Source organism: Hoplias malabaricus, chromosome Y (genome assembly GCF_029633855.1).
Source record: "Hoplias malabaricus isolate fHopMal1 chromosome Y, fHopMal1.hap1, whole genome shotgun sequence".
In the NCBI taxonomy this organism is placed as follows: domain Eukaryota; kingdom Metazoa; phylum Chordata; class Actinopteri; order Characiformes; family Erythrinidae; genus Hoplias; species Hoplias malabaricus.
Genome location: NC_089820.1, coordinates 14,671,973 through 14,685,875, shown reverse-complemented (window position 1 = coordinate 14,685,875; position 13,903 = coordinate 14,671,973). Strand labels below are relative to the sequence as shown.

At 38.4% G+C, this 13,903-nt stretch overlaps 1 protein-coding gene across 1 annotated transcript in view; it reads left to right on the top strand.

Moving 5' to 3' along the window:
• Window positions 1-13,903, top strand: part of LOC136679415 (protein Niban 2-like) — a 38,228-nt gene that overhangs the window by 16,286 nt on the left and 8,039 nt on the right. The window contains exons 5-7 of the mRNA XM_066657922.1: window positions 889-1,056; window positions 9,559-9,674; window positions 13,320-13,424. Of these exons, the coding sequence (XP_066514019.1) occupies window positions 889-1,056; window positions 9,559-9,674; window positions 13,320-13,424 (389 nt within the window). The remainder of the gene's footprint in view (window positions 1-888; window positions 1,057-9,558; window positions 9,675-13,319; window positions 13,425-13,903) is intronic.

The window sequence follows — 13,903 nt, the reverse complement described above, 5'->3', positions numbered from 1 at the left end:
AACTTCAGCGTTTAATACGACTGCTGCTGACTTTTAGCCTTTTGCATAGATAAGACCATTTCATAAAATATCAGAAACCACATAAGCCAGGCTGTTTGAGATCAGTTAGTGGGGCAGTCTGTCATTTTCTCCTATGATACTTCATGTTATAATCGCTTGACACACAATCGCTTGAATCTGTGAGGTTCTTAGGTAGTGTTCCTCTGGTGGGGTGAGATCTTATAGGAGCACAAACTGGTTCATTGAGAGTATAGAAATGTAGTTAAAGTTTGTTTCATCATCTAAGTACTAATTTACATTTAAAAAAAATCCAGTAGTGTTAATATGTAATTCAAAACCAAAAGTGTAGTTCCAGAGTTAAAATAATGACTTGAGTAAATATAGCTGAGCAAAAACTGGCTTGGGTAGAAGAACAAAGTATCGGCTCAAAAAAAAACATGACTGCAGAGTAATTTATAGAACAGTGATGGAACTTCTTTAATTCATCTAGCGTCTACCAAAGTAGGAACTGTAAAAATAAACCACAAAAGTGTGTTGTATGACCAATCGAAGCAGAACAGATGCTGTTGCCAGTGTTATGTTGCCATAGTAAAACTAACTATTAGTCACAGATTTGTTTTAATGCTTAAACCCTAAAACGTACTTGAATATAATATAGATTTTCCTTATTAAGTAAAGGTTAATTAGAATTGAAAGTATTGGATTCCGAAAGTGCTCTAAATTTACAACACTCTAAAAATTACAAATCCATCAGTATTTTACTTAAGTTTATATAGTTAAGAGTTAATGTAACAAGTTGCTACCCACCTTTCTATGTGGTTAAAGATGTTTAATGAACTTGCTTGTGTTTGTGTCTCTCTCTCTTTCATATATAAAATTCTTTTTTAGATGTGAAAGCTAAAGTGAGCAGCTCCCCCTTCCTGAAATGTGCATCACAGTTCCCAGTGATCCTCTGGCACCCATATTGCCGTCATCACTACTTCTGTGTGGCCACTGAGAAAGAGCAGCAGAAGTGGAGCGCCGTGTTTCAGGACTGCGTCAGACATGCCAACAACGGTGAGTGACCACAGTGACCTAGCAAAGCTGCAAACTGCGCGAGTAAAAACTAGTCATTTTTATATAATGCAGTAAAAGACAGCATTTGTTTCTTCTCTTGAACATTTATTTAACTGACAGAAGAGCAATGAAAATAATAAAATGGGTTTCTATATTTTCATTGTATCTGAGGCCTGCAACACCTTGCTTTTGACTGACAATGATAGGTGTGGGAGTCAAATTGTTGCACTGTTGAACAGTGATGACAAAGCATAATGCACTTCTTAAAACTTGCACACACTCTTTACATGTGCATGTATGTGTTGAAGGCACATGGATATGTGAATCAGACCATTCTTACCTAACACTTCCAAGTTAATTATGGCCCTGTTTAGCTCTCACTTTTCTCACTCATGCTTTGTGGTGATGCTTGAAATGGGTTTGATGCCAAAACCTCATTACTGTAGGAAACAGTACTACTCACATCAGAAATGTTGTCATCAACATTATCAGCATGATCAGCTCTCTGACGTGTTAGATTAATTGGAGCACTTTATTCAGACTGTGTGTGTTTTCTGACAGCTGTTTATCAAATGGGGAAACATGATCAGAGCTTTGGGTGTGGTGAAAAGCATTCCTTTCGTGTGCTTGAGAGCAGAAAGAATTCCATAGCTCAAGGCTATGAGAGGAATGAGATCACCCAGATCAACAGTGTATAGGTTCTTGATCAAGGTATAGATACCAGTCAGCCACCAAATAAACATTTATTAAGAGGCCAAAATTATACATAAACATCAGTTAAAAGGAGAAGGTTTTAAAAACTGTCCAACCAAGATTTCACATCCAAACACTTGGATAACAAACGCCAGTCCAACTCTTCCCAAGCTAACTATCGGTATCTGATCTTATTAATATGATTGTGGCTGAAGATCATCAGATGTTCACAGATGGGTTCCAACGTGTAAGACCTTTACAGAAGGTTAGAAGCTCTTGCTGCAGCAAACATGGACAAAATGCATATTAAAAACTTACATTCCAGAAAAGTACATTGAATGAGAACTTGGATATGCAGTGAATGCTAATGGAATGAAGGATATTTCTATTGATCCATTCAAGGTTAATCCATCCAGGTTTTGGAGATGTCATTTTCTCCTGCGTGGTTGATTTATGTTCTAAATAATAGCTGAATGTATTGTAGACTCAGTGCAAATGCATTGGGATATTGTTAGGTTCCACTGACCCCAGTGTTTTGTGGCTGTGTCATTCCTTGCACACTTGCACAGACTTTGTGAAACCGTTCATTTTGTTTTTGCCTAAACACTGACTGCAAACATTTATCCATTGGCTTCAGTGCCTTGTTATTGTTACTGCGAAATTTTCTCAAATTGCCTCCCCCTCCTCTCACAAAGAAATAACTAACTGTTTTTGAGAAACTCTGTCATGCCATCTGCACAGGCCCAGACCTGTCATTCAGCTTGTTTAGAGGCCTAGAGCTTTTCTAACTTTAATTCACAACTTAAGCTGTTAATCCATTAACCTCAAATAATCAATAAGAAATATGAAATAAGAAACACAACCTTATTGATTCTATGTTTAAATCTGTTTTTCAGTATATCATTAAAATTTGGGATATATTAATGGAAAGTTGACCATCACACGTCCTGCTAAATTGTGAAGTCCATTCTGTAACCATGGCAATAATATGGACTTGTCATTATATCCTGCATTATGCACTTTAGCACTCACATTATCTTTCACAGTGAGCTTTAGCCTAGATTATTATCCCTCTTCCACCTAGCGTTACTGTTTGCACAGTGTGTTCTCCTTGGTAGAGGCCTTCTACCATTTTTGCCAAACCCAGTTTTGTCGATCAGTGTATCAGCTACTGAAGAATGTGTTTTACACTATTCCAGCCAGCACCTGGCATTGCACATAGATCTTATATCTTATAAGCTAGAGGCTTATGTGAAGGAACAAAGACTGTTGTGTTAATGCTGCTTCTGATGGGAGTATTGCAACACAGGACGATTGATTTTCAATAGCCCCCTCTGAGTTTGTGGTTTACTACTTACTTCAAGGATTTGCTGTTAAGAATAATAATCATAAAAAAACATGTCCATATGGGCCCTAACAGTAATGCACCTGTTCACAACAAACACATAATATTTACATTAAAATACAGCATTAGATTTATGATGAAATGCTCTTCTCCTGTAAACGTTCTTAGGCACTACATTAGCTGCTAATATTTATGACTCTTGTTGAAACCTGAGTCTTGAGGCCTCCTGGACATAATTATTCTGTCTTATCCCATCTGTCACACTGTATGTGGGAGGAATCTTAACACAAAAAGGCAGTTCTCTCCCATAGTTTGTAAGTTCCTTGTTATAAATCCTAGTACTGAGGTTTCTCTTTCTGCTGGAGTCCAGATTCTTTAGAGTGGTCACAGCTGGGTTTTCATGCTCTCTGGGTGGAAGGGTCATGGAGTCCTCTTAAAGAAATAGTTCATCAACATTTTTTGCTAAAAATATTTTTTTCTTGTGCCAAATACAGCTGATCAGTTCAGATGTGCTTTAGTTTTGCCCTGGAGCTATGAAGCTGTTGTAGCTAACAAATAAAGGAAGTGCATGCATTATATATGTGCAAATTGCATGTCGAGGCCATCTAAAACAACCCTCCGATCACATAAATAATCCTAGACAAGCTTATGTGGTTTAGTGTACTGCATGAAAGTTTTATCTATAAGAATAGGAAGAAGTATAAACAAAATTCGGGCTTCAAAATGGCTGCTACTTCAGTTTTATCTGTGCTTCATACATGTTTGGCACAACATGTAGTGTTGATGTTGCACACCTCCACTGTCCTGAGCCCTGCCTCAGCCTGTGGGGAGTGTTCTCCCCTGTCTGCAGTTACCTCCGGGTGCTCTAAAAAAACACACATTTGTAGGTGAATTGGCAACCTAGATGTCCATAGGTGTGTGTGACTGTGCATTGCCCTCCAATAGACTGGTGCCCCATCCAGTTCCTGCCTTGTGTGTTCAGTAATTCCAGGTAGGCTCTGGACCCACTGCAACCCTGAACTGGATAAATGGTTACAGACAGTGAGTAAATGAATAATAATCATGGTGGCAGAGAAAAATAACAGTTCATCAGTTTTGAAAGTGGTGTCTTCACAATTGAGCTTGTTACACCGGGATGGCCAATATTACACCTTATGTTACACATTATGTATGTCAAAACAGAGCCTGCATTGTGAACCACACATTGGAAACAATCTTAGATTTTCCTTTTTTCTTCGTAGGCTCATCTATAGTTTTCGTAAGTGTAAAATCTGGATCTATAAAATATTAATGCTTAACAACTCACTGCAGTGTGTTTCCACTGTATCAGTCAACGTCACATGAGATAAAGCCTTGTTCTGTTTTGTTTTTCTTGTTAAAATGGCAAGCCTAGACCCATCCTTGCTTTTAAGGACAATACCCTTCCTGGATGCTCCTATATTATCCAGCTATGATTGCGTCACTTGTTTTCAAGATGGTTTTGACAGTATATTTCATCTTTGTTGACCCCCCCCCCCCCAGGCCTTTATTATTTTTTTTTAAGTGAGCGCACATAACACAAGTGCTTTACAAATCATGGTTTGCTTCAGTGTGTGTGGTCTATACCCTCACAAGCTGAAATATTTAGATAACTGTCTGTTGTACAGTGTCAAACAACTTGGTTCAGTTTTAAATTACATCACATGTCTGAGAGGTTTGAGGGCGGTGTGATGAGGCAGGTTGCACAATACTAGTTGGCAAAAATAGGCCAAGACACAAAATATGTCAAAGGTGATCAGAGCCGGTCTAGACTTTCCTGAGGCCCTAAGCAAAATTTTGATAAGGGGTCCTCTTACCTGAACTCTGTGAGCTGAAATGTGACCATTTTTTGGCAGTTGCACGTTACTCTCCACTAGCATTCTCTCTCTTTCTATGGCTTAAGAATAAACAGCCATATACAGACCAAAATAAGGTGTAAACAAATAATATTTTTTCATTAATCAATATAAAACACAGCTGCAGCACTCAAGCTGAAATAAATAGAAGCAAACTCCAGCTTGCAGCTTTGTCACCTTAAATGATGCAGTAGTTTTGTCCAGACACCTGTAACTTCTTTGCACTGTTTAAGGTGTAAAGAAAACATCAAATGTGCTGGTGTTAGTGTCACTGTGTGAATATCATTGCAGCATTTAAAGTGGAACTGAAATTTTGAAAAACTCAACTTGGCACTTGGAACTGACAGTTTTTTTTTGTTTGTTTGTTTTTTAAGGTGGAATGGTATAATAAGGTCATTTTAGTGTACTGGTTTTTGGGTTAAGCTAGAAAACTGTCCTTTTTTTTTTTTTTTTTTAATTCTACAGAACTACCACTGAGCTCTCGGCTATCTTTATCTGTCAGAAGAATTGCTCTTTTATAAGAAGAATAATCAGTAATGGCCTGGGTGTATGAGAGGTTTTGTAGTAAACCTATTTTAAACAATGGCCTGTGGGAGACCCACACTATGGAGCGTAAACTGGCGTGGACTAAAGCAGTTTGATTTTTTATCGTATGTGAGTTGAACTTTACAGAAATGTAAAACACAGTTAACGAATGCATGCATAAACATTATTTGCTAGTTTTGTTGGTAAAAATGACATGCTGCTTTTTAAAGTGTGAATGTGTCGTAGGTAAGGGCACCTTTTTAGAGCTGACTTTTTCCATTTATGGTACAAAGATCACCTTAAGTGGGTACTCTCAAGTTCTAACTAAGATTTAATACCGCTAAGCACCTGTTTCAGAATCGTAGAACGTCAGATGTGATTTATATGTTGGAAAGAAGAGCTCTGTGGCTTTGACATTGTTTCTCGCAGCTTAGTGGCTCGTGCAGGGGTCAGAGGCAGCCACCTGTGGTGTGTGTATGGCCACAGAAAGGGGAAGGGTGAGTTTTGTGCTTGCTGGTTGTGGTACACTTCACTGATTGCTAGGAAGGTAAATGAGTAGTTCCTCTTTTCAGAGATCATGTGGGATCCAATAAAGGTGGTTTGTTTTTTTTATTTTTTATTTATTAGAAGCAAGAAACACTCCCTTATCTTTAAACTTAGACTCCATTCACTTACATTCAGAATAATGTTTATTCCCTTGTATTTTTTTTTTCCTCTCTCTCTCGTCTCATGGTTCAACCTCCTTTCTCTATGTACACTGATATGCATACGACATTGCAGCAGGATTATAGCCATCATTATGTTCAGTAATTATCTTCAGGAACTTGGTCTTAGACTGTTTAATAATTGCTGGGACAAGCTGAGTATATTTACACCGTCATTCTGTATAACCTCACCTATATAGTAGTATTTGTTGCACTAATTGACAAAATCACTTATTGACTGTAATAGAAGAACACAGACAGCATTTTTATATTTGGCTGTATATATAAAAGTGTGTATTTGACCAGTGTGTATAGGTCCTGTGCTTATTTGGAATTAATATTCTTAAAATAAAATGTTGTTGAAAAAATCTTTTATAATGTGTCTTTACACTGTGTGGTAATGGTTGTAATTCTCATTTACAAAAGTACTTTTTAAGGAACTCTGTGCTTATGGCTTCATAAGCATCCACTACTTACTAGCTGCATTAGCATTGTAGCTTCAGTGCAAAACCAAAGAAGCAAACTTAAGACACCAAAATATGTCTTTATTAAATTATTTTAGGTTAAGGGTAAGGGGTGCTATTCTGGTCAAAATATTTTCAAGTAATCTGGGGAAGCTCTGACTGTGTATCATTATAATTAGAATGGATACCAGAGCTTTGGATTGAGGTTATAGGTGGGTTTTGGATTAGATCCCGATCTATGTTTAGAGAAGACGACAGATAATTTAATAATTGTTTATTTGGTAGTGGAAATCCTCTACAACACATCTACTGTGTGCTACACAAATCAAGTTATACCAGGGAATCTTTGTTTATGTCATTTTCCCCCAAGAATTGCCATTGGATTTACGATTTGGTGAATGTTAAACAGACCTGGTGACCAGCTGAAAGCATGAGCTGAGCACATGTTTTGTGTCTTTTGCATGTTTGGCTTCAACACTGTTTAAAAACAAACAAAAAAAAAAAAAAACAATTACATCACACAATGTCCTGCTGCTTTCCACAAGCAACAAGGTGTGACCTGTAGCTCAATCTGGGCATATCCAAGGCTATCCAAGGATGGCCAGACTGGGCTGGACACACTCTGGGATTAATCTGAACTGAACATGGGGTCGTGTTATCACTGGAATGTAACTGTTTTAAAAACAGAATGACCTGGCATGTCGGAGAATCTACACGTTTAGAGTGAGATATGGGAGAAATGCTTTTCTGCAACTTCCAAATCCCCAAATCAAGGTCAAGTCCAGCAGGGTTCCAGTGTTTGGCCACAGACTGTGAATTCGCTGTCGTTTGATTGTATGTTTATTACTGTTTTCCAGGCCTTAATATAGCAGTTTCTTTCTGTTGTTTGTTGTGCAGTCTGCCTACACACTGGTGTCCCAATAAAGCATGGTATGTGACGGCAATTAATTTCCTTGGCTATGTGCCCTGCCACAGCACGGAGAAACAAAACTTCTATCAGTGCTTGCCATACAGCTGGGATACATCTAGGTAGAGTTTGGCTGAACTGCAATCCCTTTGAGAGCTTTCGCAATGTGTTGCAGAGCCAGAATTCTTTGGCATTCCCGCAATTAGGTTATGAGAGGCACAGCAAAGCAGGAATGCAGCAGTGTGGACTAATAAGCTTAAAAAAGCTCTTTTGTGGCAGCACAGTGAGCCCCTCTTAATGACCAGTAGCGATCACAGTAAGGCATCAGAGCTGGACACAGTGACCGGAACTATGAAATTATTGAGAGGAAATGGTTTAAATAGTGCACATGCCTCTGCAGTGAAGCATTGGTTTGTGGATGTGTGAAAAGGCAGGGAGGAAGAGTGGGCATGGGTTTGTTTAGTAGCAGACCTCTTAATGAGGCTGCGTCTCAGACATGGGTTCTTTGGTGTCATGTAAGGATTAGCGATTTGTGTAGCGTTGCTCTGTTACACAATATGAGCCAACTTTAACAGACACTTGCTTATTCAACATTTCTTCTGATACCAAAGGTATTAATAGTTAGGTTGCCCCTTCTTTGCTGCAACTTCTCTTCTAGAAAGGCTTTACAGTGTGTCTTTGAATGCTTCCCGTGAAGATTTAAGGGCATTAATCCACAAGCATTTTAACGAGGTCCGGTACTGATTATGGTTGTTTAGATCTGGATCGCAACCAATACTCCAGTTCATCCCCCAAGGTATTGGATGGAGTTTCATTACTCCAGACCATACATCCACTGCTTCACCAGCCAAGTCTGTGGGCTTTATAACCATCTAGCACTCACTTGTCATTGGGCGTGGTGACCTCAGGCTTATGTGCAGTTTAAGCTAGAGCATACATCCATTGCACAATTAGTTTGGTTTTTGAAGTCAAAAGAAGTAAACATCATGTGCTGTTTCAAATAGCATTTTGGTTGCAATTTTTTTTTCTCTCTCATTCTCATGTGAAGTCATGGACTTCCTGCCAACATGCCTCTACCCCCACACCCAGCCAATTTCCAGCTTACTTCCCCTCTTTGTCACAACCCGTGCTTTAATACATTGTGAGGACATTTACTTAGACTTCCATTCATTTTATAGACCCTTACCTTACGTAATGATTTGTGTTATGGGGAGCGGATTTGAAATCCTATAATGGACAGAAGTCTTGACAATGTGACTGTAAACATGTTTTAGTTGGAACATGATATATATCTGGACCACACACACAGTCTCGCATGTACACACAAACATATGTTAGCTGGTATTTAAGTCATGGATTTGCAGTAGCTTTGAGTCAACAGTATACACAAGCAATATAAAACAATAATCAACATCTGGCTGATTGTTATTTAGTTTCTCAGCTACAGAAGATCTCCCTGATCCTCTGATGACAGCTTAATTGACCTAGTACCTATGCGATATTTAGACTCTAAATCTTTGTGGACAATGTACAGAAACGTACAAAGATGTGGTCAATGCATCGAGTGTGTGTGCGCACGCGTGGGTAGAGTGAGTGAATGAGAGAGCGTAACTAGTTTCACTTTCGAAAATGCACAGTTACACACACTTATGCCTGATCTCTCACTTCACTTCTTGTAAAGAGAAGTCTGCAATGAGGTCACTGACATTCTCGTTCGCACGGACAGCTGTGGTCTAAATGGTAACGTAAGAGAAGTGGGTTTGGGACTCAAAGGTCGCCAGCTTGATTCCTGGTGCCAGCAGGAAAAATGGGAGTGGAGAGAGTGCAGGAAAAGCACTATATCCTCAAAAAACTATTTTTTCTTTCCCTTTTCCCTCCTACTGCTGAGGATGGGTTAAATGTGAAGGTCAATTTTTGTTCTATTGCTGTACAATGATGACAAATCATGATACACTTTTAAACTTGTGCTCTCTGTCTCTCTCTTTCTCAGGTTTATCAGAGGAGTGTAAGGTAGAGACTCCTGCGTTCACTGATGCAGTGAGACTCTATCGACAAGCTCGCAGTCACTATGGCACCTGGGACATGATGTGTGGGGTTCCTCATCAGGTAAAACTCATGCACGCGCACAAGTTTTCTCGCTCTTTCTCGCTCACACACACAAACAATTGAAGGTCTTACTCAGATGCTGTGTGAATGGTAAAAAATGAAATCTGACTCCAGGTTTGGACCCAAGCTGTATGTCGTGATCTCTAACATCAAATGTTATTTATTTTATTATTTTCCTTTGTAGTTCAGGGCTGGAGCCTCTTGACCTTAAGCTCTCACTGATCTCAGCTACTACATGCAGTTAAATGATGCCTATTAGTGCTTTCTAAACCTTTTCCACAAATTTTACCAGTACTGCAAGAATACCGTCAATATCAGACTAGATTTATATACTGTCCCACACCTTTCTTCCACTCTCTCTGTTCTATTATCGCTGTGTTTTGTATAAGGTGTGCAGATTCAGCCTGTCCTTAAGTCTTTATGCCTCATTGGCAGAGAATGGAGGCGTGTCAGGCAGGTTATTGCACCGAGACAACAGCAAAGGTCTTTTTTTTTAATCAGGTTGTAATAGGTTACAAATAAATGTCATTATAGCTCCCAGTGACCCACTTGGTTGAAGAGTTGTAAAGATCTTTGTCAGCAGAGTTCAGGCTAATAGCAGGGTGTGGCTTTCTCACTTCTATAGTGTTGAACTGTTTTCTTGTAATGTCTTTATCTGCAGTTTCCCTTATTCAGACTTACATTACAGAACAAAACATTGTTTATGTTCTGGGTTTGTACACACCCAGGTGAATTCGGCTACTTTATGGTGCACCCATTGTGGGGGCACAGCTTGTTCACTCCCATGAAATGGGATGCTCTGAAGTAAATGGTCACTATGCTAAATGACAAGCATTGGCTGCAACAGTTTAAATCCCTTCAGGATTGGACTGGAGAGTATTGACTGTGTTCTCTAGAGTCAGAGAATGCCATTCAATACCTTTGCAATGAGGTTGAGTCATGTTTATGATCCTGGAAGTAATCATCCAGCACCTGATCCAGTTAATGCTCCTGTGGCTGAATGCTGTCAACATTTAGAAGTGTATAGGCAAAAAGGGGCATACTGTGTACTTTTAAATACTTTGGATAAGCAGGTGACAGTTTGGTATCATTTTCCTGCATCTGTAATATCCATACAGTTATCAGTAATTAATATAGTGTGTGTGGTGTGGGGTGGGGGCTTTAAATTGTAACAAAATGGATGTATAAGTAACCACAAATTGAATCAAATGTTTTTTTTTCTAATATAATAAGTTTTCATATGCTTCAATGATGTACTGCACACCTCATCTTTCTTAGCAGAAGTAAAACTGCACATGAGTCACTTGAAGTTCCTTTTTTTTTTGGCTAATTGTACCCAGATGGGCCTCAAGTTGCTGACCTAATGCCACATACCACACTTGAAGTAATGTTTATTTATGGCCTACAGGGTGGTTTTGTTCATCACTTCCCCTTATTGTATTTACGGCTTATATTACTTGTTAGTGACAGAGAAAGTAGGCTCCAGCTGCAAGCACCAGGAAAGCTGTGTGAATGTGGGTTATAAAAAAAGAAACTCTTGAAGAGTTTCTTAGACACTTGAGCACTGCAGAAATGATTTAATTGTGAAGAATATTTCATAAACAACCTGTTCTTAAGTAGGTTCCTTATCACCTAAAAAATGCTTTTTCAGTGCTTCACAGAACCATTTTCTCTGTAGTTTAAGAATAGCACATCTGTCCTGCACTTCTGGTTTGTTCTGGTTTTGATCTCAAGATACATTTGACAGTTACATTTGTTTAATTAGATATTCATAGCCATTGGTCATCTGTGTAATCTCAAAATTTGAATTTGATTGTTCTGTTGACAGTGTGTTTATAAATATTCACTAATGATTCTTGTCTTTGACACTTCTAGACGATACTGGTCACATTTTATGATGTCATCCTTGTGGATGAAGCAATATGAAGCAATATGACACATTCATTAGCATTCCATGGCAACTGATATGAAGCTAAATAAACAAAGCTAAAATAAGTGTTTTCTGACAAGTGTCAGCTTATCTAGTACGGTGAAATGAACTAAAGCATCTTTAATTACAAATGATGCAAAACATGTGGCCAGAGAGCTGCTGGCAGGTGCAGCTGATTAGGGGTTGTATTCACTTCTAGTTTAATGAGAAATATAAAGATTATAATGAAATTCTTTTGTATTTATGACTTTTCATTAAAAGAAGGATTGAGTTTTTCTTTGTAGGAAATGGCTTAGAAATGTGGATTTTTATGATTTAAACCCGTCAGTAATCATGAAAGCCCTACTGTAAAGCAAAGGCACTTTAGTAACAGAGATGAAAGCTATGAGGCCAGTACACAGTGGGTGATTGTATATAGACAGTTAGTAATAAGGGTGTGGCTTTTATTGCTTACAACAGTTATTGCGAAACTCCACTTGTTTGCAGGATAACAATGATTATTAATGCAAACCTCAGTTTTGAGCTACTGTAGAAGTGTGTGTTGGTGCAACAGGCAGTTTTTCTGACCCTCTTGGCTGTCTGGGAAGGTCCAAGGTTTATGGTAATGAGTAATCTCAGCCCCTATGCCTCCATTAGAAATCACTAGCTGTTGTATTCAATTGGTAGGATGATCTGTGCTGCTGTCTGAACTTGCCTGGACATGTCAGTCAGAGATGATGAGGTTAAAAGGTCAGTTTATAAATGCTGTAACTGACTATAGTGTTTTGGGTGGTAGCAAGGTTCTAATAGATCTACTTTTGATAAGTGTATATTTATAGAAATATGACCAAAAACACATGGCCGGTGACCAGTGAAACATATGTACAGTAATCCCTTGCTACTTCGTGGGTTTTTTGAAGGGGGCTTTTTTTAATCATTTACATGTAAATTATATATTTTGTCACCTACAGGCCTAGTCTAATACAAGTATTTCTTATGTGCAGTACATGTATTGTTCATGGCCACGTCCGAGTGAAATGTACTTACACTAAATCACAGATTAGGAATTACTCTATTAAAGAAACTGGTAGGATATCACATGTAGTTCCAGTTCCAGTAAAACATTATAGAATGACTGTTTAATGCAAAGGGTGGGTACAGGGAGGGTTTTAAAAGTCCAAATACTCGTTAAATACATAAAAAAAATATTTTCCAGCGAAAAACGAGGGATCACTGTATCTCCAAAATAGCAAATTTATAGTCGTAGGAAAAAAATTTTAACATACTGTAGAATTTCAAATAATTTTGGAGGATTTGTATTGTGTAAAAATGACATTAATGGACCAGTGTGAAGTACAGCTGCTGTGTTCAAAAGATGAAGGAAACTAAAAAATCCACAAAAATACAGATATGTTTTTCATCTGACAGCGACGATGTCGTGATTATATTATTGCTTACTGCAATTGCACAAGATCCCATATCCATTTCAGATTTATTTATTTTAAGTTGGCACTGAAAATGAGGGATGTGTAGTTGATAAGTGTTTTTGGCAGCTTTCAGGCATGTGTTGTATAATCATTTTACTTTTTAAGGAATTACTAATAACTTTGGAACGATGGAGAGCTATTTTTGTGTACTTTTTAACTAATGATATTTTGAGGGGAAATGAATGAATGAATGAATGCTTTATGGGATTAAAGATGTAGTTTGTTTGCTCATACTGCTTGTGATTTCAGATTCTGGCTAATCTGGTGATGGAGACTCTGGTTCTGGAGCTGAGGGACCTGATCAGTCCTCGTCTGAAAGGCAAGCTGCAGGAGAAACAAAAGAGCTGGATCCTGGTAAAACTCACAACAAAACCGCAGCCATTACATTTAGACCATTTGGCCAACTCCCCTATACAGAGCAACCTAGTGTACACATGTTAGATGAGGTAAGCAGTTGTGGTGTTGGTAGTCTTGCCCAGGGTGTCTTAATGATGTAGCACAATGTGGGCCCCGTTCACACACCAACTCCAGAAAATCTCTAGAGAAATTCTAGAGCAGTATCTGGTCCGGAGATGCCCTGGAGTTGCCTTTTGCACATGCAGCACGTGAAACACGTGCTTTAGGTGCAACATGATTGTCATGATGATGAGTCAGTGTTTCTAGAAATGTTCTGGAGGTTTTACTAGTGCGCTACCAGGATAAAATCAGAGTAAAGTCTAATACAGTCATTTGTAATACAGTCATTGCGATTAAAAAATAGTTGCATGCACTGAAGATTATAGGATATTTTATGGGTGTTTTTCCTCGTAATATTAAATGAAATGAAAGGAAAT